At 43.0% G+C, this 26,075-nt stretch overlaps 1 protein-coding gene across 1 annotated transcript; it reads right to left on the minus strand.

The window, feature by feature from the left end:
- Positions 1-1,486: 1,486 nt before the first annotated feature.
- On the minus strand, positions 1,487-23,993 carry hip1rb (huntingtin interacting protein 1 related b). The gene is made up of 32 exons (XM_053419828.1): positions 23,673-23,993; positions 15,300-15,363; positions 14,284-14,426; positions 13,645-13,701; positions 13,412-13,492; positions 12,644-12,720; positions 12,372-12,433; positions 11,096-11,236; positions 10,872-10,929; positions 10,383-10,458; positions 9,701-9,868; positions 9,531-9,586; positions 9,373-9,445; positions 8,558-8,741; positions 8,367-8,455; positions 8,153-8,269; positions 7,970-8,071; positions 7,603-7,797; positions 7,088-7,235; positions 6,809-6,895; positions 6,585-6,692; positions 6,318-6,454; positions 5,971-6,081; positions 5,823-5,881; positions 5,361-5,391; positions 5,131-5,193; positions 4,898-4,998; positions 4,060-4,165; positions 3,714-3,837; positions 3,560-3,621; positions 2,088-2,318; positions 1,487-1,989 (listed from the first exon to the last, which is right to left on the minus strand). Exons 1-32 carry the CDS (start codon positions 23,763-23,765, stop codon positions 1,981-1,983), a joined length of 3,213 nt encoding a protein of 1,070 aa, XP_053275803.1. The 5' UTR covers positions 23,766-23,993; the 3' UTR covers positions 1,487-1,980.
- Positions 23,994-26,075: the final 2,082 nt, after the last annotated feature.

Genomic DNA, 26,075 nt, shown 5'->3' on the forward strand with positions numbered 1-26,075 from the left:
ACCTGCGCAGCTTTTTATATCCTGGCAGTTTACTTCTCTCACTGAAGAGAAGTGGGAACAAAGAGAAAAGTTAAAGCTGTTTAGTTGTTGATATTGAGATGTTTTATATATCTAATGTAGTTATATATTAAGAAAAAGGAAGACAATGGGAAACTAAAACTGCATCTTTTTTTAAATTTTCTAAAATTAATCACACTTCATTTTAAGATGCTTTTTCAAAATCTCTTTTTTACTTTTGAATGCAAACCTTATTTTAGTTATTTAACAAGAAAAGAAAATATATTTTATTTTGAGGAGTACCTTCCAGTTCAATGTGAATGTAATAATAAATATTGTTGAAATACGATTGAATTGTAATTTCTTTATTTTATTTGAAAGACACTGATGTTTTCGGAACTTTGCTTGAGTAAATTCTCTTACTGGACCTCTTTGAATATTAATTTATAACCTCTCTGTTAGTGTGTGTGTGTTTGTGCTACTGTGGGAAATAAGCAGACAACAACAGGCAAATAAAGTATATGCAATATAATAGTACCCGCGGTAAAGACAGCTTATAATGAAAATACATTTGACATATTTTAATGATTAATTTATTAAGTTGATAATTTTGTTCACAGTAATTATACCAGTTGTAATCATAAGCTGTGAATAAAAGTCAGATGCGGTTAACCAGCAGGACAAAAGTTTCATCCAACAAAAAAAATCTTCATACTGATAAATCTAGAATCAAAATATTTAAAAAATAAACTTCATAAGCTGGGAACAGGTCCCATTTACACAGTGGAACATTAAATCCAACATTTATTGTTCATTCCTGTCACATTTACACTTCTTGCATGGAGAAACCACCATTATCTTTACTAAAATATATTAAGAGATCTGAGTGTATAAAGACATTTCGTACAGAGGAAAAGGACAGAACATACACAGATGCATTTTTAAGACCCTGTAAGAAAAGCCCCAAAAGGCAAAGTGGACACGAACACCTTCGTTAACTAACCCTAAATCCTAACATTCAGCCTAAAATAAGCATTTGATAATTAGGGACACCTATGTCTGGTGTGTGTGTGTGTGTGTGTGTGTGTGTAGGTATGTGTGTGTGTGCCAGAATCAAGTCTAACCATGTGTTGTATTAGAATATCCAGGTTTTTTGCCAATAAAAGGACATTCAATACTATATTGTAGATATAGTGTAACTTACACCAGGTGCAGATCGCACACTTCTCTATAGACTGTCATGTCAGGTATTGTTTCATTATTTAGTGCCGTACATATCAAGGCCTCTGAGACAATCTTGCACTGCCGTGGGAGAAAGACGTTTTGCACATAAGCGGAACACAGTCAACCATGAAGGCAAAGCCGGAGGTATGTGACACCTTTTCAACAACGTGAACCCACACACACACCACGTTTCCCCAGCTTCCTTTGCCACCACAACATAAATAGCATACAAGTGTACAATAAGAAATTAAACGTGTACAATAAAACATGTGATGTGCTCTTTAACCAACGTCCAAAACAGTGTGCAAAAAGGCTTTCCAAAGCGTGATCAAAACAAACTGTTGACATAAAAGATAAACGATTTGTGGTCATTATGAAGGTTTGTACTATAAAAGCAGGAGTGCTTAATCATCTAAAATTTCAGACACAAATACTTTCACACAGCATTAAAGTATAATAATGAGCTTTTTTTGTTCTTGATGCCAAATAGTCAAATTAAAAAGGGGTTCTGCCAGGGGGGTATTCATTTGCATTTAAAAAAAAGGGAGGGTAAAGAAGACATATTCCTTACTGGCATCAGAGGTCCTTTTTGGCAAAAACAAAAAAACAAAATTAAAAGAAAAAGATGAACAGCAAAGATGCAGGATGAGGAAGAGGATTGTCAGCATACAACTTAAAGGAACACATGTTCACAAAAAGGCTATCGTTCTCTGGTCAATCCAATCATCTGGTCGTGGAGCGCTCTCGTCTTCTGCTCCTTTACATAAACTGCAACACACAGAAGAACATTTTAGAATGTTAAGACTTAGCACAAGCTTCAACTGATGTCCTCATATACAACACAGACTTTACTTCACAGCTCTTACTGGATTTTTGGGAGCGATGTTGGGTTTCTGAGCCAACATCGGTTTCTTCATGAGGGTGGGTTTGCTGGGTTTCGGCGACATGGGCGCAGGGTGAGCCGGTGAGGAGGTCACACCGTTCCCCTCGGAAACCGGCTCCAAAGGAACTCCCGCCAGATCGTAGTGCTTCTTCCTCAGCTCGCCCAGACGCAGCCGCTCGTTCCCCAACCGACTCTCTAATTCCAGTACCTTCACCTGAGCAGCGGGAAAAACAAAATATGATGGCTATCTACCAGCAAAACTGATGCTGTACATTCAACTGATTTGAGAATTTCAATGCAGACGACAGCCTTACATATGTTCAAATATGAAAATATGAAAGTGTATATTAAATGAGCCTGAAGCACAGCAGTGGATTACTTCTTTAAAAGAAATGTTTTTGCATCATACGCAGTTTTTAAATGACTGTTTTAATCTTTCTTAGCACTACAGATATTAGCTCGCTGTAATAAAACTACAAAAAAGACCAATGATAAACTGACAACTGACTATGGATACCTACTGTCTCCATCCGTCAGAAATAACATGGTATTTCGATGTTTACTCTCTACTCGGCTACTTCACCTTATCTCCAGTTGTGGGGACGTGTAAGTAATTGTGGGATCTGAATATACCTTCATATCTGTTGTATCTGACCTGTTTCTGTCTTAAATTTAATCATTATAGTCTTGCATTTAAAACAATATAAACAACTTTGTACAGTAGTGATAGACTACTTGGATTGTTCAAAAAGATTGAGAAAAATGTAATTCTACAAAATGTTTTAAAACTGTGCGTACAATCAGAGAGCTTACTTAGTTTTCATTTCAAATCTTTTTATACATGACAACATATTGGAAAAACAAATCATAAAGTTGTAGCCTACCACTGCAAGCTGTCACATGCCACTGCAACCTGCTCTTCTATCATACAGTAAGTTCACTGTGAGTATGTGTGTGTGTGTGTGTGTGCGCGCGCCATGTACTCTTGCACGGCATGTGACTTCTTCCTGTACTCGCTCCACCGTGGCTCAGTGAGTTATTTGCCCTCTAACAGCAGCAGAGTATGTTACGCAAGTGGAGTATAACACCTACACTAAGATCACTCTGACTTGGAGTAAAAGACGGCCACAATGCAGTTTATGCTGCTTTATTATTAAATCAGTTAATAACAATGTTATTGATCTCATTACTTTATAATATATCCAGATTTCAATTATTAATCTTCATTGAAAAATGTTGGAATCATCTGCATATAGTGATCAGTTTGACCTGAACAGCTGATAATGAAGCTCATCATAACACACTGTAAATATGCATCTTACTGAACTTTCAACAAATACGTCACAAAAATACAATATGTCCAAACGTCTCTCAAATGTCCTGGAGACTTTTACAGCAGTTTTGTATTTGAGAGTTGAATTAAATTGAATCAATTAGAAAATATGACGCTCTTACCTGTGATTCCATTTCCTCTTTTCTCAGCTTGATGAGCGACAACCCAGAGAAGTCCATGGTGTCTGTAAATTAAAAGTGAATAAAGCACAATTATTAAACCCACACTTGCTCTTAGTGTGTGTAACGGTTTAGTGCACATATCTAATGGACTCACCTTTCTCCTCCAGGTTCTCCTGGCCCGTCCTGGTCGACGCCACCACATTAGCTGCCATTTGGTTCACTTGACGAGACGCCTGCTGGAGAACCGTCAGCCTCTTACTGCCGCGCTCCGCCTTGACCTGAGCGAAGAGGACGCAAATTGGAAAGAGAGATAGAGAGAGAGAGAGTTTTACGTTAACACAAAACAAACTACGGCATCTTTCCAGTCAGTGGAACAGAAATGTTTTTTTCGATTGGTGCTTCCACCTCAGAGAAATGTGAAAAATGACATCCACACTTTAACAATTCACCTTGGTACGTATCTACAGTAAAAGAGAGTAATGTGATTCTTGGAGCATTACCTTGGAGGCAGCGACCAGCTGTGCTGTGCTCGCAGCGATCTCATGGGAGCAGACAATCAGCTCCTCGTATTTACCAGTGTGCAGCACCACCTTATCAGCGGACTCTCTGAGGGTAAAGACACATAAACCACATGAATCCACCTCTGCAGACTAAAAGTTGTGTCACATAAACATGCTACACAGATCGTTGTGTTGGGCATCGGCATGATCCGATACCTTATATCTAAAGTACATTGGTGTCACTCAGATACAACTGTAATTGCCTTCTTCTGCAAATCACGTCTTTGCCATTTCAAAACAATGTTGGGCTGCGTTGCCACTGGCGAGCAACGTTTTCAGAGTGGAGAAGACTTCCAGTAGTGTAGCGTTAGCTACCGTTAGCCAAAATGACAGCAATTTCGTAATATTTCCCACTGGAATGTCAAGTAAAACTGACACGTGCACTGTATGCAAGACTTCCTTTGTGAGCCTTTCAAAGGAAGTAATGTTGTGTCGATTTGTTTTCTATTTGTGTTTAGGTTAGGAAATGGTCAAACCAGAAAACAAATGAAGTTCAGTGGAAATCATCCTCTGTATGCATTTGTTATTCAAAGGGTTGAACTTGAGCCAGGCTGAACAACAATGACCACAAGTATCACTTCCATACAGGGTTAGTAGCATAAAGCCATTAAAATATAATATATAAGTTACATACGTTATGTCCTAGTATCCAAATTGAGAAAAATGGCATCAAAACATCTCCAGTTATTGTATTGTAGTTGGTGCTAAAACAAAAAGCTACATAAACTACATTAAAATATATATGAATATAAACTGGGATTTATAAATGAGAACCTACACCATCTCTGTGGCGCCCCATCCCACAGCCTTGGCAGCAGAGATGAGTCCCTCAGTCCAGCGGGAGTTTCTGGCGTAGAACTCCTTGATGCTGGCTGCGCCCTGAGCGAGTACACACATCAGGAGTGTTAACGGTTTCTCTGAACCACACAGAGCAGCTCACTCGGATTTCAGAAACAAAAAGAAGCGAAAAGCCGTCCGTTGTGGAATCAGAGTTGCAACAGTGTGACTCACCCTCCCACCCTCAACTATCTCCTTCTGCAAATCTGTTGATGCTATGATCAGCATGCGGATGGCCTGAGGGGGAGAGGGAGACGCAATTAAAGAACAAGGATACAAAACTAAAAAACAAATGTTCATTAGGACATGAAATAAAAAATGGATGTGCTGCACAGTAAGGAGGATTTAGTGAGATGTGTAAGACTGCAAATTATTATCAGTGTAAAGATGTCAAACTGCTGTACCTTCATCAGGTCTGTGCAGCTGAAGAGAATTCTGTAAAAAGAGTGAAAGTCAGATTTAATGTTAACCGTTGATTGATTTAGCTGCTCTCAGACATTTCCTGAAATAATCCTGACTGTGAGAACTCAAATGTACGAGTCTGTTGCTCAGGACATTTTCTGGAACTTTTCCTGACAGTAAATTTGCTGTAAACAAAATCATGTGATCTTCGCAGCAGAATTTCTAAGTCACATCATGCCTCCTGCACGCTCTACCCATGTTGGAGACATTTTCCTGTTGTGACACGTCGGATCCAGACAATCTCCAGCGGTTCTCTTCACATTTAAAAAGGCAACCTTCAGAAAAGGTCCTGAACCGTTTTCCTGGACGTTTTACAGAGTTCATGTCTGAAAACAGCGATTCATACATTTCAAGTGTGAAGCTTCATAGATGATGCATCTTGTTATAAGTTAAGAAGAACATACCTTTCATTGACCTCCAGTTTAATTCCTGATGTGTCCTTTCGAGCCTGATTCATCATTTCCTAAAGACAAAACCATACGACATTTAATATCCATTCATTACAGATAATAGCGGTAGGATACATGTTAAACTAAGATTTAAAATTCTTACATCAATCCTACGGACCGCCTCCTCAATAGCTGCCGATGTTGCAGCCATTTCTTTATCGACCAGATCTCCCAGCTCATCCTGACGAACGTCCATGCCTTTTGGCCGCAGCTCCTGGACATGACAAGGGAGAAAAATGATGAGTCATTATAATAAAGGGAATGATACTGTAAATGACTCTGAATATCACTGATGATTAGAATTACAGATATGAAGTTGTAAGGCTCCTACATAGTGTAATTTCTATCTTATTTTCACACTCAGGTCCTCTTTGAGGAAAAGTGAAAATTTGAAGAAATTCCCTCAAGACAGACTTGAGATATAAACAGAAAGAGGGGTTTTATTCTCACCTGGCCCAGATTTAAGATCTTATGTATAATTATGCGGATGGCGGCTGGGTCTGCCCTCGGGAGGGTGGTCTTGGACTTCAGGTCCTTCAAGTACTGAAGACTCTCAGTGGCACAGCCTCTGCAGTTCTCCGTCAGGCCTGCAGGGGGTGAAAGAGCAGAGATCAATGACTGCCTCCTGGTTATTAAAAGTCAGGATTGACGTTGCTTCTGCAGAGTTGAAATTAAACACAACACATGTCACTCTATACTAGATGTAGATAGTCTTACGGTCTGCGTGGTCAGTGGGTGCCATGTGTGCGGTGGCGCTGCCGTTAACGATGGTGTCTGCCGTCAGGTGGGAGAACTGGGTCAGAGCCCTCAGCAGCGCTCCAGCATCTGGTTAATGGGAACATACAGTAAGAAACCAGCCACATCAACAGACACAGCAAACCAACCACACAGAGTCATGGCTTCAGCAGGAACAAGTCAAATCACAGACAGGGAAATCTTACCGCCCATGTTACTCAGATAACCTGCGTGGCCCTTCTTCACTTTGTCGATGGAGCCCAGTGTGGCTTCGGCCCGACTTATGAGATAATCTGTGTTTGGTGGACAAACAGAGGATCGGAAAAAAAGTTTGTTTAAGTCTCCAGAACAGAAAAGTTATACTGTACATGATCAAACAGCTAAGATAATTGCTTTTAACTCTTTAATTCTCACAATTTCCACATTTCTGTTGTTAACCTGCTTATATGCAGTGTGCTGTGATATAACAGGACAAAGTGTCGGACCTGGGGAGCTGGTGCAGCGGATGTGGAGAGGATCATCCAATTTATCAACAGCGTCCTGGATGATGTCCTCAGCCTCGGTGATGGTTCCCTGCAGCAGAGCAAACTGCTCATCCAGAAGCTTCTGCTTCAGCTGCTCCTCCTGACTCGACTGCATCCGTACACACATGAACACACAAGAAACACAACATACATGTTTATCTACATGATAAGAGAACTATACTTAATATTTATATATATTCCATCTATTGAAGTTATTCTTAAAAAATTTATAAAAATCGATTTAATCTGTCTTGTTTGAGCTGCAGCTCTATAAAGCTATTTAATGGTATCTGAGCATTATTTGCTTTAAGGTGACATATAATTTACAACTGAAGGACACTCATGGGATAGGCATGTCTCACAAGCACAAATAACACTGATGCTTTTAACTTTCTGTGTTTGTACACATGATTCAGAGTTTGTCCATCTTTCCGAACCCGTTCTGTGAGCACCGTTACAAATGAGTCCCGACTGACCTTCTCCTGCAGTTTGCCCTGCAGATCTCCCAGCTCCCTGCTGCTCCTCTCTCGCTCCTGCTGAAGTGATGACTGCTGCACCTGCGCCGCCTGCCGCAGGGAAGACAGCTCCGCCTCCCTCTCACTCACAGATCGCATCAGACGCTCCTTCTCCGCCTGCAGAGCCGTCATTGAGCTGGTCATGTGCTCTGATGTCTGGCGAAAAAAAAGAGAGGGAACGCTGAGGGAAGCCAGAAGAGGCAGATGGCTGCGAGTGACCGGGCGGAAATGTGCAACATGCCCCGAGCCTCCAAACACACTGATTAAAACTGTGGAAACTCAATGATGGGGAATTCGCTGACCATCAAGGTCGTTGCTGCTTACTCACCATCTGGCTGCTCTGCAGGGTCGCCTTGATGCGCATCGCTTCTGCCATCTTCTCCTCCAGATCCCTCCTCAGCTTCTCCACCTCAAACTTCTGCTCTTCCAGCTGCAGAGACAGTGAAACAGCATCAATCGCAAAACACCCACAACATTCACGTTTTCACAAGCAAAGCAATGCGCCACCTACCTTCATGTCAGATTCCTGCTTTATCCGATCGATCTCAAACGACAGCTGGTGTTTGGTCCTCTCCACCTCCTCCTGGGTCTGCTGGGTCGCTGACAGCATCCTCACAGTGTCTGCACTCTGACGGCGCAGCAATACATTTACTGTTACCACACACACACACACACACACACACTGAAGCTCCATCAATATCTCTGAACTGGTCTGCAGTCTGTACCTTTCGAAGTAGCTCAGCATGACTGGCAACCAGCTCTGTGTGCTTCTCCTTCAGCTTGTTGTACCGCTGCTCAGTGGCCTGGGATTTCTCTGCACACACACACGCACAAGACACGTGACAGTGTGATCTCACTGACTTGTCCATGATCATGTCCCAGACTTTGTGCAAGAGTTGTTAAAAACGTGTCTTACTGTCTGCCTCAATGAAGGTGGTCTGCAAGCCCTCGTGTTCTGCGTTTCTGCGACGCGTGGCCTCCAGCTCCATGCGCAGCTGCTCGTTTTCCACGAGCGCGTGTTGTTTCTGAGCACGCTGTTCTTCCAGCTCTGCCTCCAAACTGTTGATTTGGGACTTGAGCTGTGTGATGTAGCGCTGAGCCTGTGGGAGCAGAGAAGATAGGCCTGAGCTTTAGGAGAAAAAACCTGTCTGTGTCAGTGCAAATCCAGTTTGTTTATTAATAAACCTTGAATCGCCCTCACATTCACACCTATGGATAATTTAAAAAGGTTCAAATTCTCCTGACCCCACTCAACATGTCTTTGGACTGTGAAAGGAAGCTGGAATACTTGGATAAAACAAGACACAGGGAGAACATGCAAACTCTACACAGAAAGATCCCGGCAGAATTGGTTGAACCAGAAAAGTCTGGCTGTGAGGCAAAAATGCCAAACTTTGCCACAATGACCACGATGTCTGACAATTCAATTTTTCTCTGCTTTAACAATAAACAACATGGTCACAACAGAAAGAGAAGGGATGACCTCCCATAGAAAAACTAATGGGAAAAGAAAAAGTTACAAGCAGGGATTGTATCCGTGACGTCAATGGACGCCCTCATCGCTCGTTCACAGGGAACTTGTCACATTCCACACGGCAGGAGCAGTATTTGCATCCGCCCAACACATGACCCAGATTCCTTTGCACACAGATAATGCCTCGTAATGTCACATACCCACAGTGAATCATCCGACCCCTGATCAAAAGATTGTTCAGTCCCACAGGTCCTTACCTCTGTTCTCACCCTCTCCAGCTCTGCTCTCAACAACTCCAGGTCATGCTTGAGACTCTCGATCTGCAGATCCCTGTCGGAGAGAAAACACAGCGTCACCGAGGGCTCAACAGTCAAATCCATCTTACAGCCACAGGTCCTATGGCATCCTGGCTCACCTGTCATCAAAGCCTCCATTGGCAGGTCCAAATGTCTGATCGAATATGTCAAATTGCTGGGAGAAAAAAATGAAACAGGAAAGACCAGTGATTGAAACGTAAGAAAAAGCTAAAAGCAGATGGGGGGGGGGGGGACTTGTACGAGTGCACCTGTGACAGTGGCGACATACCTGCGGCTGTGCCTGTAGGACGGGTGTGGAGACATCGCTGACCTCGATGAGCGGCTCGGGTTCGTCATCGTCGTCATCTGGTTGCTCCGGCTCCTCCTCGTCGGCCATGACCACCACTGGCTTCACGTGTTTGGCCAGCGAGGCGGCGTGCAGGAAGTTTGGTGGGGACTGATGGGAAGAAGGACAAACAAAAGTAGACATTTGTTCAACCGCCAAGACGCCGTTCACACCGTCTGTCCTGAAAGATCCAATCACAAGAGGTCGGGGGGGGGGGGGGGGGGGGTCTGGGACACAACCCTGCTTCCTCTGATCTTTATTTTTACGCTTCTCGTGGCCATACGTTGATCTGTTTGTGATCACAATATCAACACATAATAATTTCAATACTTTAAAATCATTGAACCCCTCCTCACAAAACCGCATCATTTGTCTTTGCGACAAATGACGTTTGTGATTATTTGCATATGGAGCAGGGAAGTGATGTCATTGTGTTAATTTGTGTTGATCAGTATTATTGCCAAACGTTTCAGTGACATTAACATAAACGTCTGTGTACATAATAAGCCAGTTACTCCTGTTTGTGAGAGTATTTAGCTGTCGGGGAAGTCTTTGCAAATCAAGATGGAGGCTGTGACTCAGCACTGAAGTCACACCACCTCTGCCCGTCCCCCTGTGCTCTTACATCAGGTAGCTTGGGGATCTGGATCAGCCTCTTGAAGTACATCATGTCTCTGGCTTTGTTGAAGAAGGTCTTCAGGCTGAGGGACAAGGGAACAGATCAGTCTTGATAGTTGATACTGCTTTGTGAAATTACTATTTCTTTCTTCTTATATTTCGAAATTTTACGTCTAAACTTTCATGTTTTATCTGAATATCTAATCATTTTACAACAATACACATGAAGCATTGGGTTATGCAGTTAATCTACATAATGTGAGATTAATATTTTAACATGTGAATCTAATGGCATCATCTCCCTCCGTCCCTGGAGATTCCTCTCTGATATAAACGCGCCTGTGATGGCGACACCACCACGGTGGACACATTTCCATAGAGTCAGTGTGCTGTGGTGAGTGGGCGAGGCAGGATTGTGTTGCACACTTCCTTTAGTAGAGAGAAATGTTCCCCTTATATACCGCCACTCGTTCAGTCGTAGCCCGAGGCCTCGTACCTGTGGAACTGGTCGTGGAAACGTTCACGGTGACCTTGGAGGGTATCAGCCGGCAGACCTGAAAACCAGGACACAATTTAAGCAATGCAGAGATATACAGAAAGAAAATTAACGTCATGGTCGATATATTGAATTCCTTTAAAGATGAATAAAATTTCGACACGGATTTTATAAGCAGAAACATATTTGGAATGACATTTTCTCTGGGTGATCACGCTTCTTACAGGCATGCAACTTGAACAGCAGCTTGACGGTGAAGTGGTACAGGTGACTGGAGTCTTGGATGACTTGGGTGAGCGGAGACAAGCGACACTGGCCTGATGTGAGGGTGGAGATGGCGATGGATGTGTTGAGCTGTCGGATCACTGGGGAGGGAGGAAAGTCAGGGAAACAAGCATAAATTACTCATCATATATACACACACATCACCCACGTTTAATATAACTTTTTCTATCCGCACAATTTCACATATTTTGTCTCACATATTTATTAATTTTCTTTGCTGGTGTAACACTGTAAATGTCCCAATGGTGGAACTAATAAAGATATTCTCTTATTAGAACGTTCAAATTCCCTGAAGAAAAGTTTGCCTGTCGTTTGATTGAGTACTTTTATTTTGGAAATGTAGGTGAAGGAGGTGCCCATGGAGCATTGGGATTCCTGGTCTAGTCTAGTTCTGTGAATACTGTTGGTTGATTAAGGTGCAAACTCTTTGACCTTGTTGACACTTGATATTAACATCCCCCCCCCCCCAGAAGACCTTGGTGATGACCCCTTGTGATGAGATCTCTCAGGACGGATGTTAACACCAGGTGTGAACAGGGCCTTCGAGTGACGTGACATCCTCACTACTACATCTTGGTTTGTAAACGCAGCGACTCCACTATGGCGACCACACTACTCTGGAGTTTTGGAGCTGCTAAAATGGAGAAGTTTGTAAACGCTGCAGGCCCCGTTTCAGTTTGAAAACTCCAGGGCTGCACTTTAGTCGCGATGGGCAGAGGTCGTTTTAGTTTGAGAGAAACTGAAGAATGAATGCAGCCTGGGCATGTTCCTGCTGCAGAGTTTGTTTTCCCCACTTGCTCCTCTTGTTACATGAAGCCGACTGCTGAGGCACCAACAGCACAAACAGACACTCTCTGCAGAATTACAAGCAAACTTTGTTCACAGCACCATTCGCAAAATTTGTTTAAGGCGTCGACATGTGATCCTGCGCCTCCACCGTGCAGGCCGGAGAGGAGGAGCTCACCCTCACAGCTAAGCTAGCGGAAGTAAGTCGACTTTACGTCTTCTCATGGCTGGCATTTCCTCATCAGTTAAAACAAACAGGAGGAGTCAAACACTGCAGAGCACGAGTTAAAACTCAACCAAAGAAATGTGCAGCATGTTCACAATAAAACTTTCTTGCTCTTGTGTATAAATAGATAATGTCAGCAGGTTGCAGCCCTGCACCGAGGCTCAGGTTTCTATTCTGTGGAAGGAGGGGTTTTCTTCACTCACCTGTCTCGGCCAGCTTCAGCTCTGTATCCATGTAATCAAACACCTCCACTGTGAGCTGGAATCTGCAGGAGAGAAGTTGATACCAGCGTAAGAGAGAGAAGCGACCCCGCTCAGAGACAATGATGGTGCGAGTCTGGGAAATTAAACCGTCAGCATGGGTTGTCGGTTTTATTTTATATGTACGTTTGATTGGCAGCTGCAGCAGAAGCGCTTATGATTTGAGGCGAACAGAGACATAAATAAAGAGTCTTTTGCCTTAGGTGGATACTCACACATTATTAATGTCAGTCCCTGCAGTGCGCTCCAGGACTTCATCTGTGACCTCTAGGTTGGGTGGAATATCTGCATGCTGCGTCAGGAGGAAAAAGTTTTAGTACCAGGTGCCATTCAGAGTGAATTCCTAACATTTAGTTGAATATATCAACTGCATGCGTCTAGAGCCGCTTTCAGACTCTGGACATTTTTCTCGACATTTTCCGGAGGGGCTTTGTGTGAGAACGCAAATGTCTGAGTCAGTTTTCCGCTCATTTTCCTGAACTTTTCTGCCAGCCTGTGAGTATGATTTCTGGAAAATGTGTCCCTGTGAGAATGCAGCAGGAAAATCACAGAAGAATTAACAGCAAGCGAAAGAGTGTGTAGATGAGGTTTCATGAAAACACGTGACAAATGCAAACCTGAAAGAAAGAAAAAGAAAGACAAATATATCAGGATGAAAAAGAGGTGACGTACACAAAGGGAACGTAGACAAAGATGTAAACCTGGAAAGACAACGGATTTCAAGAGCTTTTCGTGATGAAGGCAAGCGTCTGTGTCGAAACAAAAACACGCCATCTTCATGGCAGAATTTATACATCATGTCTTCATTCCAACATATTCTCGACCCTAACCTGCAACTTCTTAAAATTGTCCTGTTGACCTGAAGAATCTCAAACGCCGTAAAATGTCCAGACCCAATAATCCAGACATTTTCCAGATCTCATGTCTGAAAACAGCTTTAGTGTCAGTGTGTTGTGTGACATATGACAGAAGAGGCCATTTACCTTCACGTGAAACTCCAGTTTTGTGCAGAGTAGCTTGGAGTATATATACACCAGTTGCCCGTATTTATCATGGAGGTTGCCCTGCAAACCAGAAGAGCAGACAAGCGAGAGTTAATAATGAAGTTAAAGTTTTTCTTTTTTCTTACTCTCGGCTATACAGGAAGTGCAGTAATCCACCAACTGCATTCTTGGGAAATTATTTTTAAAGATGTACAAAAAAAAAGGTGACTTACCCAAACTTGTCCTACTTCAACAAGAGAACTGTGATGTCTCATGCAGTCTTGTAGAACCTGTGAAGGTGAGCATCTGAATGAGCATCACTCGTATTGCTCAAATACTGTTAAAATCACATTCACCCCTGTGTTTTGAACATATATTACATTTGCAGAATAAAATAAGCATGTGGGTTTCAACAGTAAGGTTTTAAAGCAAGCCTGTACTTTTGTGTTTTTAAATGGACACGTCTTAACTTCCTGTTACTAGGCAGAAATGAAGCCAAAATGTGTCCGCTGACATCTCGTGCATTTGAAGCCAGATTCCAGGTGATCAGGGGATGGAGTCAGTCATAGCTGTCAATCAAAATAGTTTGGTCCTTGGAGGTGGAATTTATGGTCTATACTGCAGCCAGCCACCAGGGGGCAATCAAGACGGTTTGGCTTCACTTTTGGGAGCTGTCATGTCGTCCATCTTTATATGCAGCCCACAGTTTGAACACACTCACAAATTGTCTGTGCCTTAGTGATCTGCCCTTCTTTATGATGACTTCACATATTCCCGACCAACTGGCCTTTGGTTACACAACACCTCTTCACTTATATCATCTGAATGAATAATTCATAGACACTAAGGGAAAAGGACTTGGGGGGCCTTACGTTGCGGTGGCCGTCCCGCAGCACTTTGTGCAGCACGTGGCAGAACTTCCAGCTGAGGATGGAGCTGCTGGCCAGAGGGAAGCCCAGAGCGTACGACCAGAAGGTGTAGGCTCCCTTCTCCCTGTGAGTCCCCAGGATGATTCCTGTTCAGTCTTTAAGGAAAGCAACTTTTATCACAGGACCGCTGGTTATTCCAAAGACAACACAAACCCCTTTTTTTCTATTTGCCAAGGAGTTTGTGTGTCAGGGAGGAATCAAGACAACAACAAAAAAAGGTCCAGTGTGTAAGATCTAGGTGAAAGGGATCTATTTGCAGAAACTGAATATAAAATGATCCTAGTGACATTTTCACTAGTGTGTTTATTCTAAATTGTACGAATTGTTGCTTTCTTTAACCCAGAATTGATCCTTTATATTTAAATACTTTATATTTACTTCAGGAGTGGATCCTCTCTACGGACGCCGCCATGTTTTTTTACAGTAGCCCGGACTGGACAAACTAAACACCGTTTGAGATTTATGACATCTGAAGTCTTCCACAGGTTCTCTTTCATGTTTGTAAGGGGAGGGTGAGGTGAGGGGTATTCAGCTGGAACATGAAACTTCACCACTAGAGGTCACTAAATCTTACACACTGAACCTTTAAACTATCACACAGAGGGTGAGATATTATCATCATGAGTCCTGTATGATCTCTCTTGAGAACATGTTTTCTCTCGATATTTCACTATTCATATGTACATATGTATGTACCTTTATCTATGGTGTTCTATGATGCTCTCTATTTTAACATGTAACTGGACAAACACACCGCAAGTATTTATGATGGCTATTTCACCTATTTTAGAATACCAACTATGGATGTTACATGAATTATATACATGAGTTTATATTATACCCAGGATTATTTATTTTCAGTTTAATGTCAGTGTATCATTCTCCTCATTAAACCTAATTCTGTGATGAAAAAGGATATGTATCTAAGTGGCTTTGTAACAGTTTCTTTGTAAGGATACGTCGTGCATGTTTCTCCTTCACAGGCGTCTCCGTGGAGTTGATGGCTTTGCTGATGCTGCTCAGCTGGAAAAAAGAAGAAGGAGAGGACAGGAGTTAATCTTAGATCTTGGGCGGTTTGCTTCTGCACCCACGCACACAACCATCCGGCCTCGCAATAGACGTAACGAGAAATACATACATAAAGAGCAGGAGTCAAACAAATGAGAGCAGGCTAAACTGCAAAGACAGGAAAGAATCTGTGCAACAGGGTCACTGTTGCAGATGGACTCTCGGCTTTCACCTTATGGTTGCATTCAGGATCAACTAGCTGCCTGATTTTTTGAGTTCGAGTGAGCTTAGTTTGACAGAGACAAAAAGTGACAACAATTTATTTTATGGTCTATATAAGAGCTCAGGTCAAAGAAGACAAACCCTTGATTAACATCTCTAATTATCCCACAGATGATGAGCCTGCAGAGTGTGTGTCACCAAAACCAAAGAACACACACGGCGAGGCGCTCTGCAACCTGACCAGCAGGAAAAACAAGTGTGGCTGAAAATGGAACAAGGAGAGAGAGAGACAAAGAAACAGACAGAGGTTGGATTAACCTACTGCAATGGATCTTGGCCACGGTAAAGCATTGCCACTAAGCAACACAATAACTGCTTGTAATATTACACTCAAGTGTTCTCATCATGGTCATCCCCCAACTGTGCCAACACAAAAAGGGCTCAGAGCCTGAGGAGGCAAAACCTCGGCTGGGGTGATGACATGTTATGGCAGCATTTTGTCACTTTCTCTACGGGTTTAATTAAAACATCAGATTCTATTGATGTTTTATTGAATCTAATGTGCAGATGCATTTGTTTGCAATAAATCCTGTGACACTATTAAGCAACAACAAATACAGAGGTGTTCTGATATTAGAAAGGCCTCCACTACAGCTGACTCGATCTGATACCACGTCTTTAAAGAATATATTAGTTCCACTCAGAAAAATAATTCAGGTATGTAGTATTTCTCTTTCTCTTCTTCCTGTCTTTCCTGTCTGATCTAAAAGTCCTGTTGTCATTTGAGGCCGACTCAGAGCCGAGGATTGTGGGAGCGTCCCTGATTTAAAAAAAACATGATGTTTCCTTCTGGGATTCTACAAGGGAGATTAAAACCCTCCACTAACGCATGACAATTACATAATGATCAAAACTGTGGCAGTGGGATTACCCCAGACTACTGGGACAACACATCCATACCTAGCTTCATTCAGGATGTGTGTTGTGTCCTCGCCTTCATTCACAACTGTGTATTGTTGTGTTGTGTGTGTGTGAGGGAAGTGCCTTGAAAAAGTCATCGTCACTGGACGGGACAAAAACTTTGTTCTGCAGCTATCTGTCAATCACCCAGACCTGCTAGGTTTGTTAGGAAAAACCTGATGCAGCTTCCTGAGATTAAATACATCTGAGTATACTGATAATCACAAAATGCATGTGATTAGAAATGTCACACAAACTATACATCTTGGGCTTTTTTAATGACATGCCCTGTGTCCTTTTGACACATGTGTGGAGGACCGTAATATCTGTATGATGTGAGCACTCAGCTTCACCATCACAGTATTATGTAAGAGACTAATCCAACATCCAGCTCAAGCATTAAAGCAGCGACAACTTCAATCTCAGCCTCTTTTACCACAGTCTGATATGTAGATAGGTTTATTATTGCAAAACATATCTCGATATTTTGCTGATTCATTGTGCAAGCAGTTTTGTCAAATGCTTTGCTGTCTATCATTCTCTGCCAATAAAGAAGCGTTCAAATCCAATTTTCTTTGAAATATTTGTTGTGACAGTTATCGATATATCCATATTGTCCAGCTTCTCTTATTAGCAGGAGATGAATGCACCACCTTAACACAGAGGTTATTTGGTCTTACTCTTAAACAAAAGGTTCAGAAATCCAATCTGGGTTTCAAACATGATCACATATCAGTGGCAGAGGCCCCTGATCCTGCAAAACCCTATAAAAGCCTCTTTAACACACCGACACACACACTAATATAGTAAAACATACATGGCCACACAGCAAAGCACAGAGGGGCTACTGTGGGTGGAAACTGGCATTCAGAGTGAGAGTGAGAGTGAGAGTGAGACCCTTCCACACACCTCCACCCTCCACCGCCTGCTTCTAACGCAAATGAACCACTAGTCCCTCGTTTACACAGGGGCAAGTGCGGTGGGCTAGCAAGGGGGACCACGCGACAATGGGAGGTTTGTTTGGGGAGGAAGGCCGACAGCTGGGGTAGAAGATTGAATTGGACGGGGGCCGTGCTCTGGCAACAGAGCCTGGCACAGAGGCCTCAACAGATGGCTGCTGAGCAGCGAGGCTGCAGGGAGACTCTCCTGGTACATTCAGAGTGGCTGTCAGTCGATGGCCACAGACAGGAGAGGTGACACGTGACCAAATACTACAAACAGCTTAGTGTCAGAACAAGCATGCGCTGCGTGGCTGTAACTGTACCGCAGGGTTTTAGAAAACAGTAGTTGAATTCAGCGCCACTCAACGGAGCACTTCAGCGTACATTCCCTCAGATGCCCTTGGTCAAGGCCGCTAGGAATGGAATGGGCACTGGCTCCAACGGGATCAGGGTTAGGGTTAGCTTTGAAAGAGATAATTATTGTCCATATTACTAATTATAATAAGGACTTTATTTGTATAGCACTTTCCTAAACAAGGTTACAAAGTGCTTCACTTTATCTTAACCCTAATGATAACAAATAAAGTCAACGGTAAGGTCATTACTTTTTAAATTAATCATTTGGTCAATCACACATCGGAACACTGAGAAATCTTCATCACAAAATCTTGGAGCTGAAGGCGCGTCCTCAAACGTTTGGTTTTATCTAAAAGTAGCAGTGTTTTAAATTTGAGATGCTGGAATCTGAGACATTATTTGATTTCGCACCTAAATTCAAATGTGCTGATATACTAATCGATTAATAGACCGTCATTGCAGCGTCTCCAATTTCCACCAAACACTAAGTCTCACTATCAGGCCTCACGTCAGCCGACACACAGGTCACAAGGTAACACACAGATACCGGCCCCTTCATGGCCCGGTCCAAAAGAAAGTCAGCTGAAATCCAAACCATTTCCTAACGATGCAATTGTGTCCGAGAGCTGCTGACATGCTGACCTCGTTGACTGTGTGCGTCCGCCCGACAACTCGCCGCTGCATCCAGTCTGAGTGACAGTAAATCCCCCGGACCAGCAGGGAGAAGTGAGAGCGAGGGAGAGCCTTGACTAATCCCCCCCACACACACAAGGCCTGCCAGAAGGTCTACTGCCAGCTAGCATTAACATAACCACACACAGACACAGACACACACAGACACACCACACACCCTCGAGATGCACCTCTAGCTCCAACCTTGAGTTGTATCTGCTTACCTTGTCATCCCGGCTCTTCAGCAGTGTGTCTATGTGCTTGGACATGGTGGTGTGCGAAGCGTGTGCGAGGTTAACAAAGTCAAAGCATTAGCGCCGCACCCGAGCGGCTTCTCACTGGACATAATGCCCCGAGGCAGGAGCACTTAATGCACGTCCTTATCAGCTTAATTCAACAGTCTGCTGCTGCAGGAGATCTGACTTACAAGGTCAGACACACACACACAAACAGACTTTAACACAGCTCAAATCTGCTCAGGTTAGTTACAGGTAACACTAAGCACAACACTGGGGACAGTGTCACAGACTCAACTAGAAAGACCCACAGTAGAGCTCATAACTCCACCAAGGTCCAACAGTCCCCTCATGAGACAACTTATAAATTCACTAGATCCTGATTTTTATTTGGATCAGCTATGAGTCCCTTAAATACTGTATATCCTGTTCTCTGATAACATGTTGAAGAACACCAAACCCCAGATCCGCACTAAAGTTCACTGGGTCCTTCCCCGGGTCATGCCCCACTTCATGAAAATCAGTTTAAGGTTAATTCTGCTAATTAACAAACAAATAAACAGAAAGACATAACCTCCTTGGTGGAGGCAGCAAAAAAACAATTCAAAGTGAACTGTGAACTATGCTCGACACTGACCACAGAGAGTTTATGACGTGTGCAAGAGGCTTTGAAGGGTTATTTTCGTTTTTTTTAATAACTCCATGTTGGGCAGCTGCTCTCCTCCCATGTTGACTCTTTGGCCCTGACTGATTAAACCAGCACGCTCTCTCTCTCTCCCACATCAACACAGGAAATAATTTAAACTCACCCAACGTCTCAATGGTCCGAACACACAAGAAACTGCACATGAGGTAGTTTGTACACATAAACACAAATAAAGCATGTATCTGAAGTTCCCTCTCTCAGCCCAGAAACCCCTCCCGGTGTTCATATGATGTTCTGCAAAGGAATTCCCTGCTCTCGTATCGCTTAATGCCAACAATTTAAACTGACACATGAATGAAACACCAGCAGCTCTCATCCTAACACACACACTTAATAGGATGTACATTCTGTTCTGAGAGCCAGCACTACTATATAGAGAATCCCCTCGCTGAAGGGACAGGGGAATATTTTGAAATATAATGAAAAGGTTTTAACAAAGGTAGTGTGAATGCATCACTTTAAGGAATGAATGAATCATGAATGGCTGCAAAGACAGAGATCGTGTCTCATGACTCAGTTTTAGTCTAATCAAATTATATATCTACAGCATCCAATTAAATATTTCAACAAAAGACAAATTGTTTGTTAACAGGCGGTTTGCTGCAGCTGGCTGAGACAACTGGACACGAGCATGGTGTTCGTGAGCTGTTTCACAAAATAGAAGAATAAACATGCACATCATATAAACACTATATGGATTACATTGTGTTTAGGATTTAAACACGGGCATGTTGACAGTGAAAATAGGATATCATCTGCATCTCAAGTTTATCCGGAGCGTTACATGAGCACTTTGTGTGATTACTGCTCTTAATGCTCGACTGTAAAAACAAAGTGTAGTTTAAGTTCGGGAAAGAAAGCACATTCCTTTCAGTAGAAACATTTTAAAAGGCGAGGTAAAATAAAATTCCAGGAAAACAAAGACTAAACCCAACACACAACTTACAGGCTTTTTATTAAAAGCATGAAACTTGTCTGTCTCGACTCCCACTCGGCGTTTACCCTCTCATATACTCCCACCATCCCCCTTCCCACTCTCATGGGCACTCACTCAGGCAACATCGGTTAGGGAAAGCAAACAGTACACACACACACACACACTGCGTGAGACATTTCACCTTGGTACCGAGGTCAACATAAAGAAGGCAGAGCTCAGTACAGGGTGATAGTGGAGGAGTTTCAGCCAATGTGGTCGGTGGATGCATCAGCAAAACTGAGAAACTCAAACATCATGTTCAGAGACGTGTACAGATCTCCTCCTGAACACAACAGCCTCATTAACTTAAAGCCTACAGTTGCACAGCTGCTCTGTTTAGTCAGTGCAAAGTGGAACTCTGAGTCTGAGACTTCACAGCCACAGAAGGAGTTTTACTAAAACACTGATGAGGAGGTATTATAGATTCATTCATTAGTTGCTTCTAAAATAAATGAAAATTAGCCAATCAGGAGTTTTGGACTCCTCCTTCCACCAACCAATTATTTTGCATATCGTGCCAGTGGATCCAGTCAGCTGACGGGTTCCCTCTGGCAACACATCCTGCATCCTTCAAGGCAAATGAACCGGAAATCCCAGTTGACTAGTCTGACAAGTTTAACTCTATTCTACTGTTCTGAGTTTTAAACGGCGTGTGAAATAAATAAAACCCGCAATTTTACAAATACTTCATCTCTTGTGAGGGGGAAGGTGGCAGAGGACTGGGGAGCACAGGTTGAAGCGGCTCCACCTCACATGCTGCGAAAACAAATAAACCACTGGGGGAGTGATACACGGCCTGCACAGGAAAGAGCTCCGCCCATTTGAGATAACAACATACTGAAAGAGCTGTAGGTCTGAACACTCAGCGGCTCCACAGCGTGTGCAGTTAACTCCACCTGCTTCTGACTCCAGTGTCTCCCAGTCAGCCTGCAGGGGCGTGTGCTCCACTGGAAACAGCAGCTTCAACATGACCTTGTGTACCATACAGTAGAGATGCTCCAGGATCAGAAGTGTCTCTGATGCAGCAGGAAATGGGAGTCTTTGTGCCTATAGCATACCATTTCTTTAAAGTCCATTAGTTTCATCCAGATAAAACTTCTCCTGGATATCCCTTCTTCTTCTTCATCGCTCCAAAACAGCAGATCTGAGAGCAGCGAAGGAGTCGGGATTTCCAGGCGTGTAGCGTTAGCCACAGCTGGCTAAAAGCTCAGCAAATTGGCAATATTTTAGACTCAAGTTTCAAGCTATTTAATTGTTGAAGATCTATTTATTTCTGTCCTTTTTCAATTCTGTGGCATAATTCTGTCTATTCTCTTTATTTCCCTGTGTTTTTTAAGCCCTGTCTGTTTGTTGGTTTGTTGGTTGGTTTATGTTTGTTTGTGAGCAAGCATACACAAAAACTGATTTCAGTCAAACTTGGTGGGAGGATGTGATGTGTCAGGGAAGTATCCATAACATTTTGGTCAGCATCCGGATCAGTGGTCAGTGCCAGGATTTTATTTTTCCTGCTTTCTTAGCATTGTGCATCGCTGCTTTATCTGATTAATGAATACATGCCACTTCCAATTGTTTCAGGTTTGATTTACTGAATAATGGAATTTGCTATCTCCACCAAGGAGGTTCATGTTTTCACCCCTCTCTGTAAGGAAATGACTGGATTTCCCTGAAACTTGCTGCAAGTATGTCACATAAGCCAAGGAGGACTAAAAGGACAAAGGGGGCAGATCCAGAAAGAAGCTTTCACTTTGTCTAACATAGGGATACAGGCCGGCTTTTGACATTTTTACTTCTTTCCCAGGGAATAATTCCTGGATCTTGATGAAGAAGATTATTTAGAGAATGGATATCTAGGAGTGTGTGCAGGTTGATGCAGGGACTGTTGGGCCCTGGTGGAGGTATGCACTCTACCGACTGCCAATTTCTGCCATATCTGATCAGAATTGGAATCCAGGTATTGGAATCAGCATTTTGGAGGGAAAAATGGAATCGGAATCGCTCTACTATACATATGAGGAGCACCACCAACACTGATGAATGTCTGCTATGCACACGAGTGACGTAAGAGCCAGGAGCCACAAAGCACCTGTTGTCTGAAGAAAGAGACGAATTCCTTCAGCTGAACTCAAAAGACACCGAAACACATTTCTAATGCACAAACCCACAAGGGAAGTTAAATTCCTGTTTTCCCCTCCATGTTTCCTGAGTAGGAGATCCTACAGGGAGGCTGTTAGAAAACAAGAGAGAGGAACGTGCGTTTGGGAGGAGGGGTGGTCAAACAAGAAGGACGAGATCAGCCCGACAGCAGGAGACTGTACATGCACCGGTTGACTTCCAGTGCTCTTGCTCAACAAGGAGAAGCAGCATTTAGTCACTATGCAGCACAGCACTGAAACCAACTGCCTGGTGGTCTATCCATTAAACGTTTTTAAATCTATGATTACATTCACAAATGCCCTTAAACTATTTGGCAAAAACCAAGGTCATACCATAATTTTATTCTATTCTTATTTTACACATTTCTATCAATTTCAAGTCTATTAATTTACTCCGACAAATGATCTTATGTAGATTTGAACCTTTCTACCACTGTTAATCGCGTCACCCCTTGTATTCTAATATTTCTAGTCTACTTAATTTTCCCGGGGGGAAATGTTTGAAACTCTTTTTCAATGTTGTCTCTGTGTTGTTGTTAAATGTCCCTGTAGAGCACAGTATGAGACGTGCTTCATAAACACATCTCCCTTGTTAAAACGCCTCAACACTGAGGACGAAATGATGAAACCAAATCCCTCAGAAGTGACTGAGGCTTTCAGTGTGTGCTGCTCACTGAGGGGAGGCAAGGTCTGGAACAATGAAGTGGAGGAATGAATGAATTAAAAAGGTTTTTGCAGTGAAACAATGTCTTCAGATTCTTGCTGGATAATGACATAATGAATAAATGATGATAAAACCATTGGGGGGGGGGGGGGGGGGTGAACACATGTCAAACACACAGAGTGTCTGAAGCCTCGTGTCTCTGCTGGCTAGTACTGGACATGTGGACAGATCAAATTGCAGCAGTGCAACTCAAAAAGACATTTCCAAGACATTTCATTCCCCGGCTGGTTAATCATTAAATCCAGGGATTTGAAGTTGGGAACGTGGCCTGTGCAGTGAAGTGGACTGAGTCACATCTTCAAGCCTGAATGAAGCGCAGCCAACCCACCGACCTCCACTCAGTGTTGTATCATCACATTTCCGTGTGACGTCTTTACCTGCCGCTTGTCAAAATGCTCCCTCTCCGCTCCGAGGTTGGCCTCGGTCCGCCTGGTCTTCACCCGGGTGGGCACCTGCCTTATGCTGTTCATCCTCTCACTTTGCCCCGCGAGAAGAAGAAGAAGAAGCAGCAAAAACAATAATCTCCTTGAAAACAGATAAAAAATGTCCGGATGAGACGCAGCGATCAGCGGTGTCGTCTCCTCTCTGGGCTCCGGGCTCTCTGCCGGTGCGTCACGGACATGTCTCGGTGTCTGCCCGGGTTTCGTGGCCGGAGATGCGCTGCGGTGGAAGGAGGAAAAAGACGCAGCGAGTGGCGGAGCGTGTTTGCTCCGTGTTACGTAGACAGATCCTCCCCCAAGGTGGAGACAATCATCATCATCATCATCATCATCCTCCTCCTCCTCCTCCTCCTCCTCCTCCTCCTCATGTCCTCTGCCGCTGATCACCTCCTCCCGCTCTAATGTCAGGTTGTTGTTCACAGCTCAGGTGATGAGGGATGAAGCTTTTGTTTATCCTGATTGTTTCTTGATTTGACTCATTTCACCGGGATCAAAGGCCACGGAGATTATTTGTTTCCCATTCCGTCATTGCCAAACAGTGACGACACAAACCAGGAAGTACAGTTCAGTTTCGAAACAGTGGCGGATCGAGTTATTTTTTCAAATCAGGGGCTAAAAGGTGGCCAACAGTGACTCAGCACTTTTAAAACAGCTTTGGTTCTAAATAAATTTCCAATTTATTTTCTCCACTGACGTTTCAGCAAAATCTTCATTAAACAGACGGGACTGAGAAAACGAAACATTCAATTATGAGACATTACTATTTTCTAAGAGTGAAGGAAAGATCTCCACCAATCAGCAACATTGCTACTGCAGCTGAGGATTGTGGGTAGTGTAGTACTTCCCCTTGAATAAAACCCATTTTCCAGAAACACAGTTGATGAACATACAAACTTGTACAGGAGCCTCGAACTCTGGTTCACAAGCTTGTGGCTTGTGGTGCGTCTTCTTTGAATGGTGACGATATTATGGCTGACAGTCAGAATCTCAAATCAGAAAATGAATCTGGATTTTTACTTTACTGTTGAGCTTTAAAATCCTGACTCAGTAGGTTGCACATTTGATTAATTCCTTGTTTGCCGTTAGCTCTTAGTCAACTTGGACTTGGACTGTGACAGGGAACAGAGGGAACTCATATATTTGTGTGTAAGATGTTATCATATGGCATCTCACTGCAACAAATTGAACCATATTATATCATATTGGACCCTATTGTATCATATCATGTATCGTTACATATGTCTCTTCTTCACCAAGACAAAAGAGATGGATTTTTACCACGGTGACGTGCGTCTCTCACTTTGCCAAACTTGACTCACCTTTGCTGTCAAACCATGTGACTATGGTATGTGGATTAACCGGATTTGTTCATGTCAATCACCTCGTCCTTTATTTTTTTAGCATTAGGTAAAAGACAAAACTTTAAACTTTTTTTTCAAACAATCAAGATACAAAGTTAGCAGCGATACAGTCTAAATGTGTTCCATATAGTTAGTTTCCATTGATTTCCATTGAAATATCAGTCTTATGTACATTCAGGCTTCTGTCTGTCTTCAGTCCTCCTCAATGTGGCGAGACTGGAATTTCATGTTCATTGCGCCGGGTGGAGGCGAGGCCGTGATGTTTTTGTTTGCAGGTATGCAGGTGGCGGAAACACAAAGCCTGATGGGACAACAGGAAAAGGGAACAAAAGCACACCTTAGCCCTGCAGGCCAAGATTCCTCCGACTTGGCGAAGCTGCTGGTCACATCCACGTACAAATTACCTGAATGACGGCCGTGACACGATTATGAAGCCATGTGAACACTTGCTTTTGTATAGCACTATATATAGTAACATTGGTTCCAGCAAATACTTGGCTCCTACAGCTCTCCTCCTCACTCACCCTCACCCTCCCACTTCTGAGCCTATGACTCTTGTATTTTTATGAGTTTATGAGTTTTTAGATGTTTATGACAGCTCTTGCTTCACAACACGGTTCAGAGGGAAACCCATGCTGCAGCCCCCAGACTGACGCACGATTCAGTCAACACATATTAAACATTCAAACCCTCATGACAGTAAATGTGTTGTGGTAGTTTTACCCAGTTTGACCTGATAAACTTCCAACAAGCTGTAAATTACCAGCAGCATTTTCAAATGCTATCCACTAGACAGCAGTAGATCACATAAAATCAGAGGGAGCTTCCTCTTAACCCTTTTTTGTTGAGGCTTCTAGTCATTACAGGATAAGCTGCATGAATGATTCTGTGTGACTACTTGACACTGTTAATAACAGCAACAATAATATTAATAATAATAATAACTCAGAACGTGTCCCTTCGCTTTCCTAAAGATTAG

This window comes from Pleuronectes platessa, chromosome 4, assembly GCF_947347685.1.
Source record: "Pleuronectes platessa chromosome 4, fPlePla1.1, whole genome shotgun sequence".
NCBI classification, from domain to species: Eukaryota; Metazoa; Chordata; class Actinopteri; order Pleuronectiformes; family Pleuronectidae; genus Pleuronectes; species Pleuronectes platessa.

Coding starts and splice junctions, on each gene's coding strand:
- hip1rb (XM_053419828.1), bottom strand. CDS start 23,765: ATGAACAGCATAAGGCAGGTGCCCACCCGGGTGAAGACCAGGCGGACC. Junction 12,721..13,411: donor AACTGGAGTTTCACGTGAAG/GTAAATGGCCTC, acceptor CTCCTGACGCAG/CATGCAGATATTCCACCCAA. Junction 9,587..9,700: donor TCCTACAGGCACAGCCGCAG/GTATGTCGCCAC, acceptor TTTTTCTCCCAG/CAATTTGACATATTCGATCA.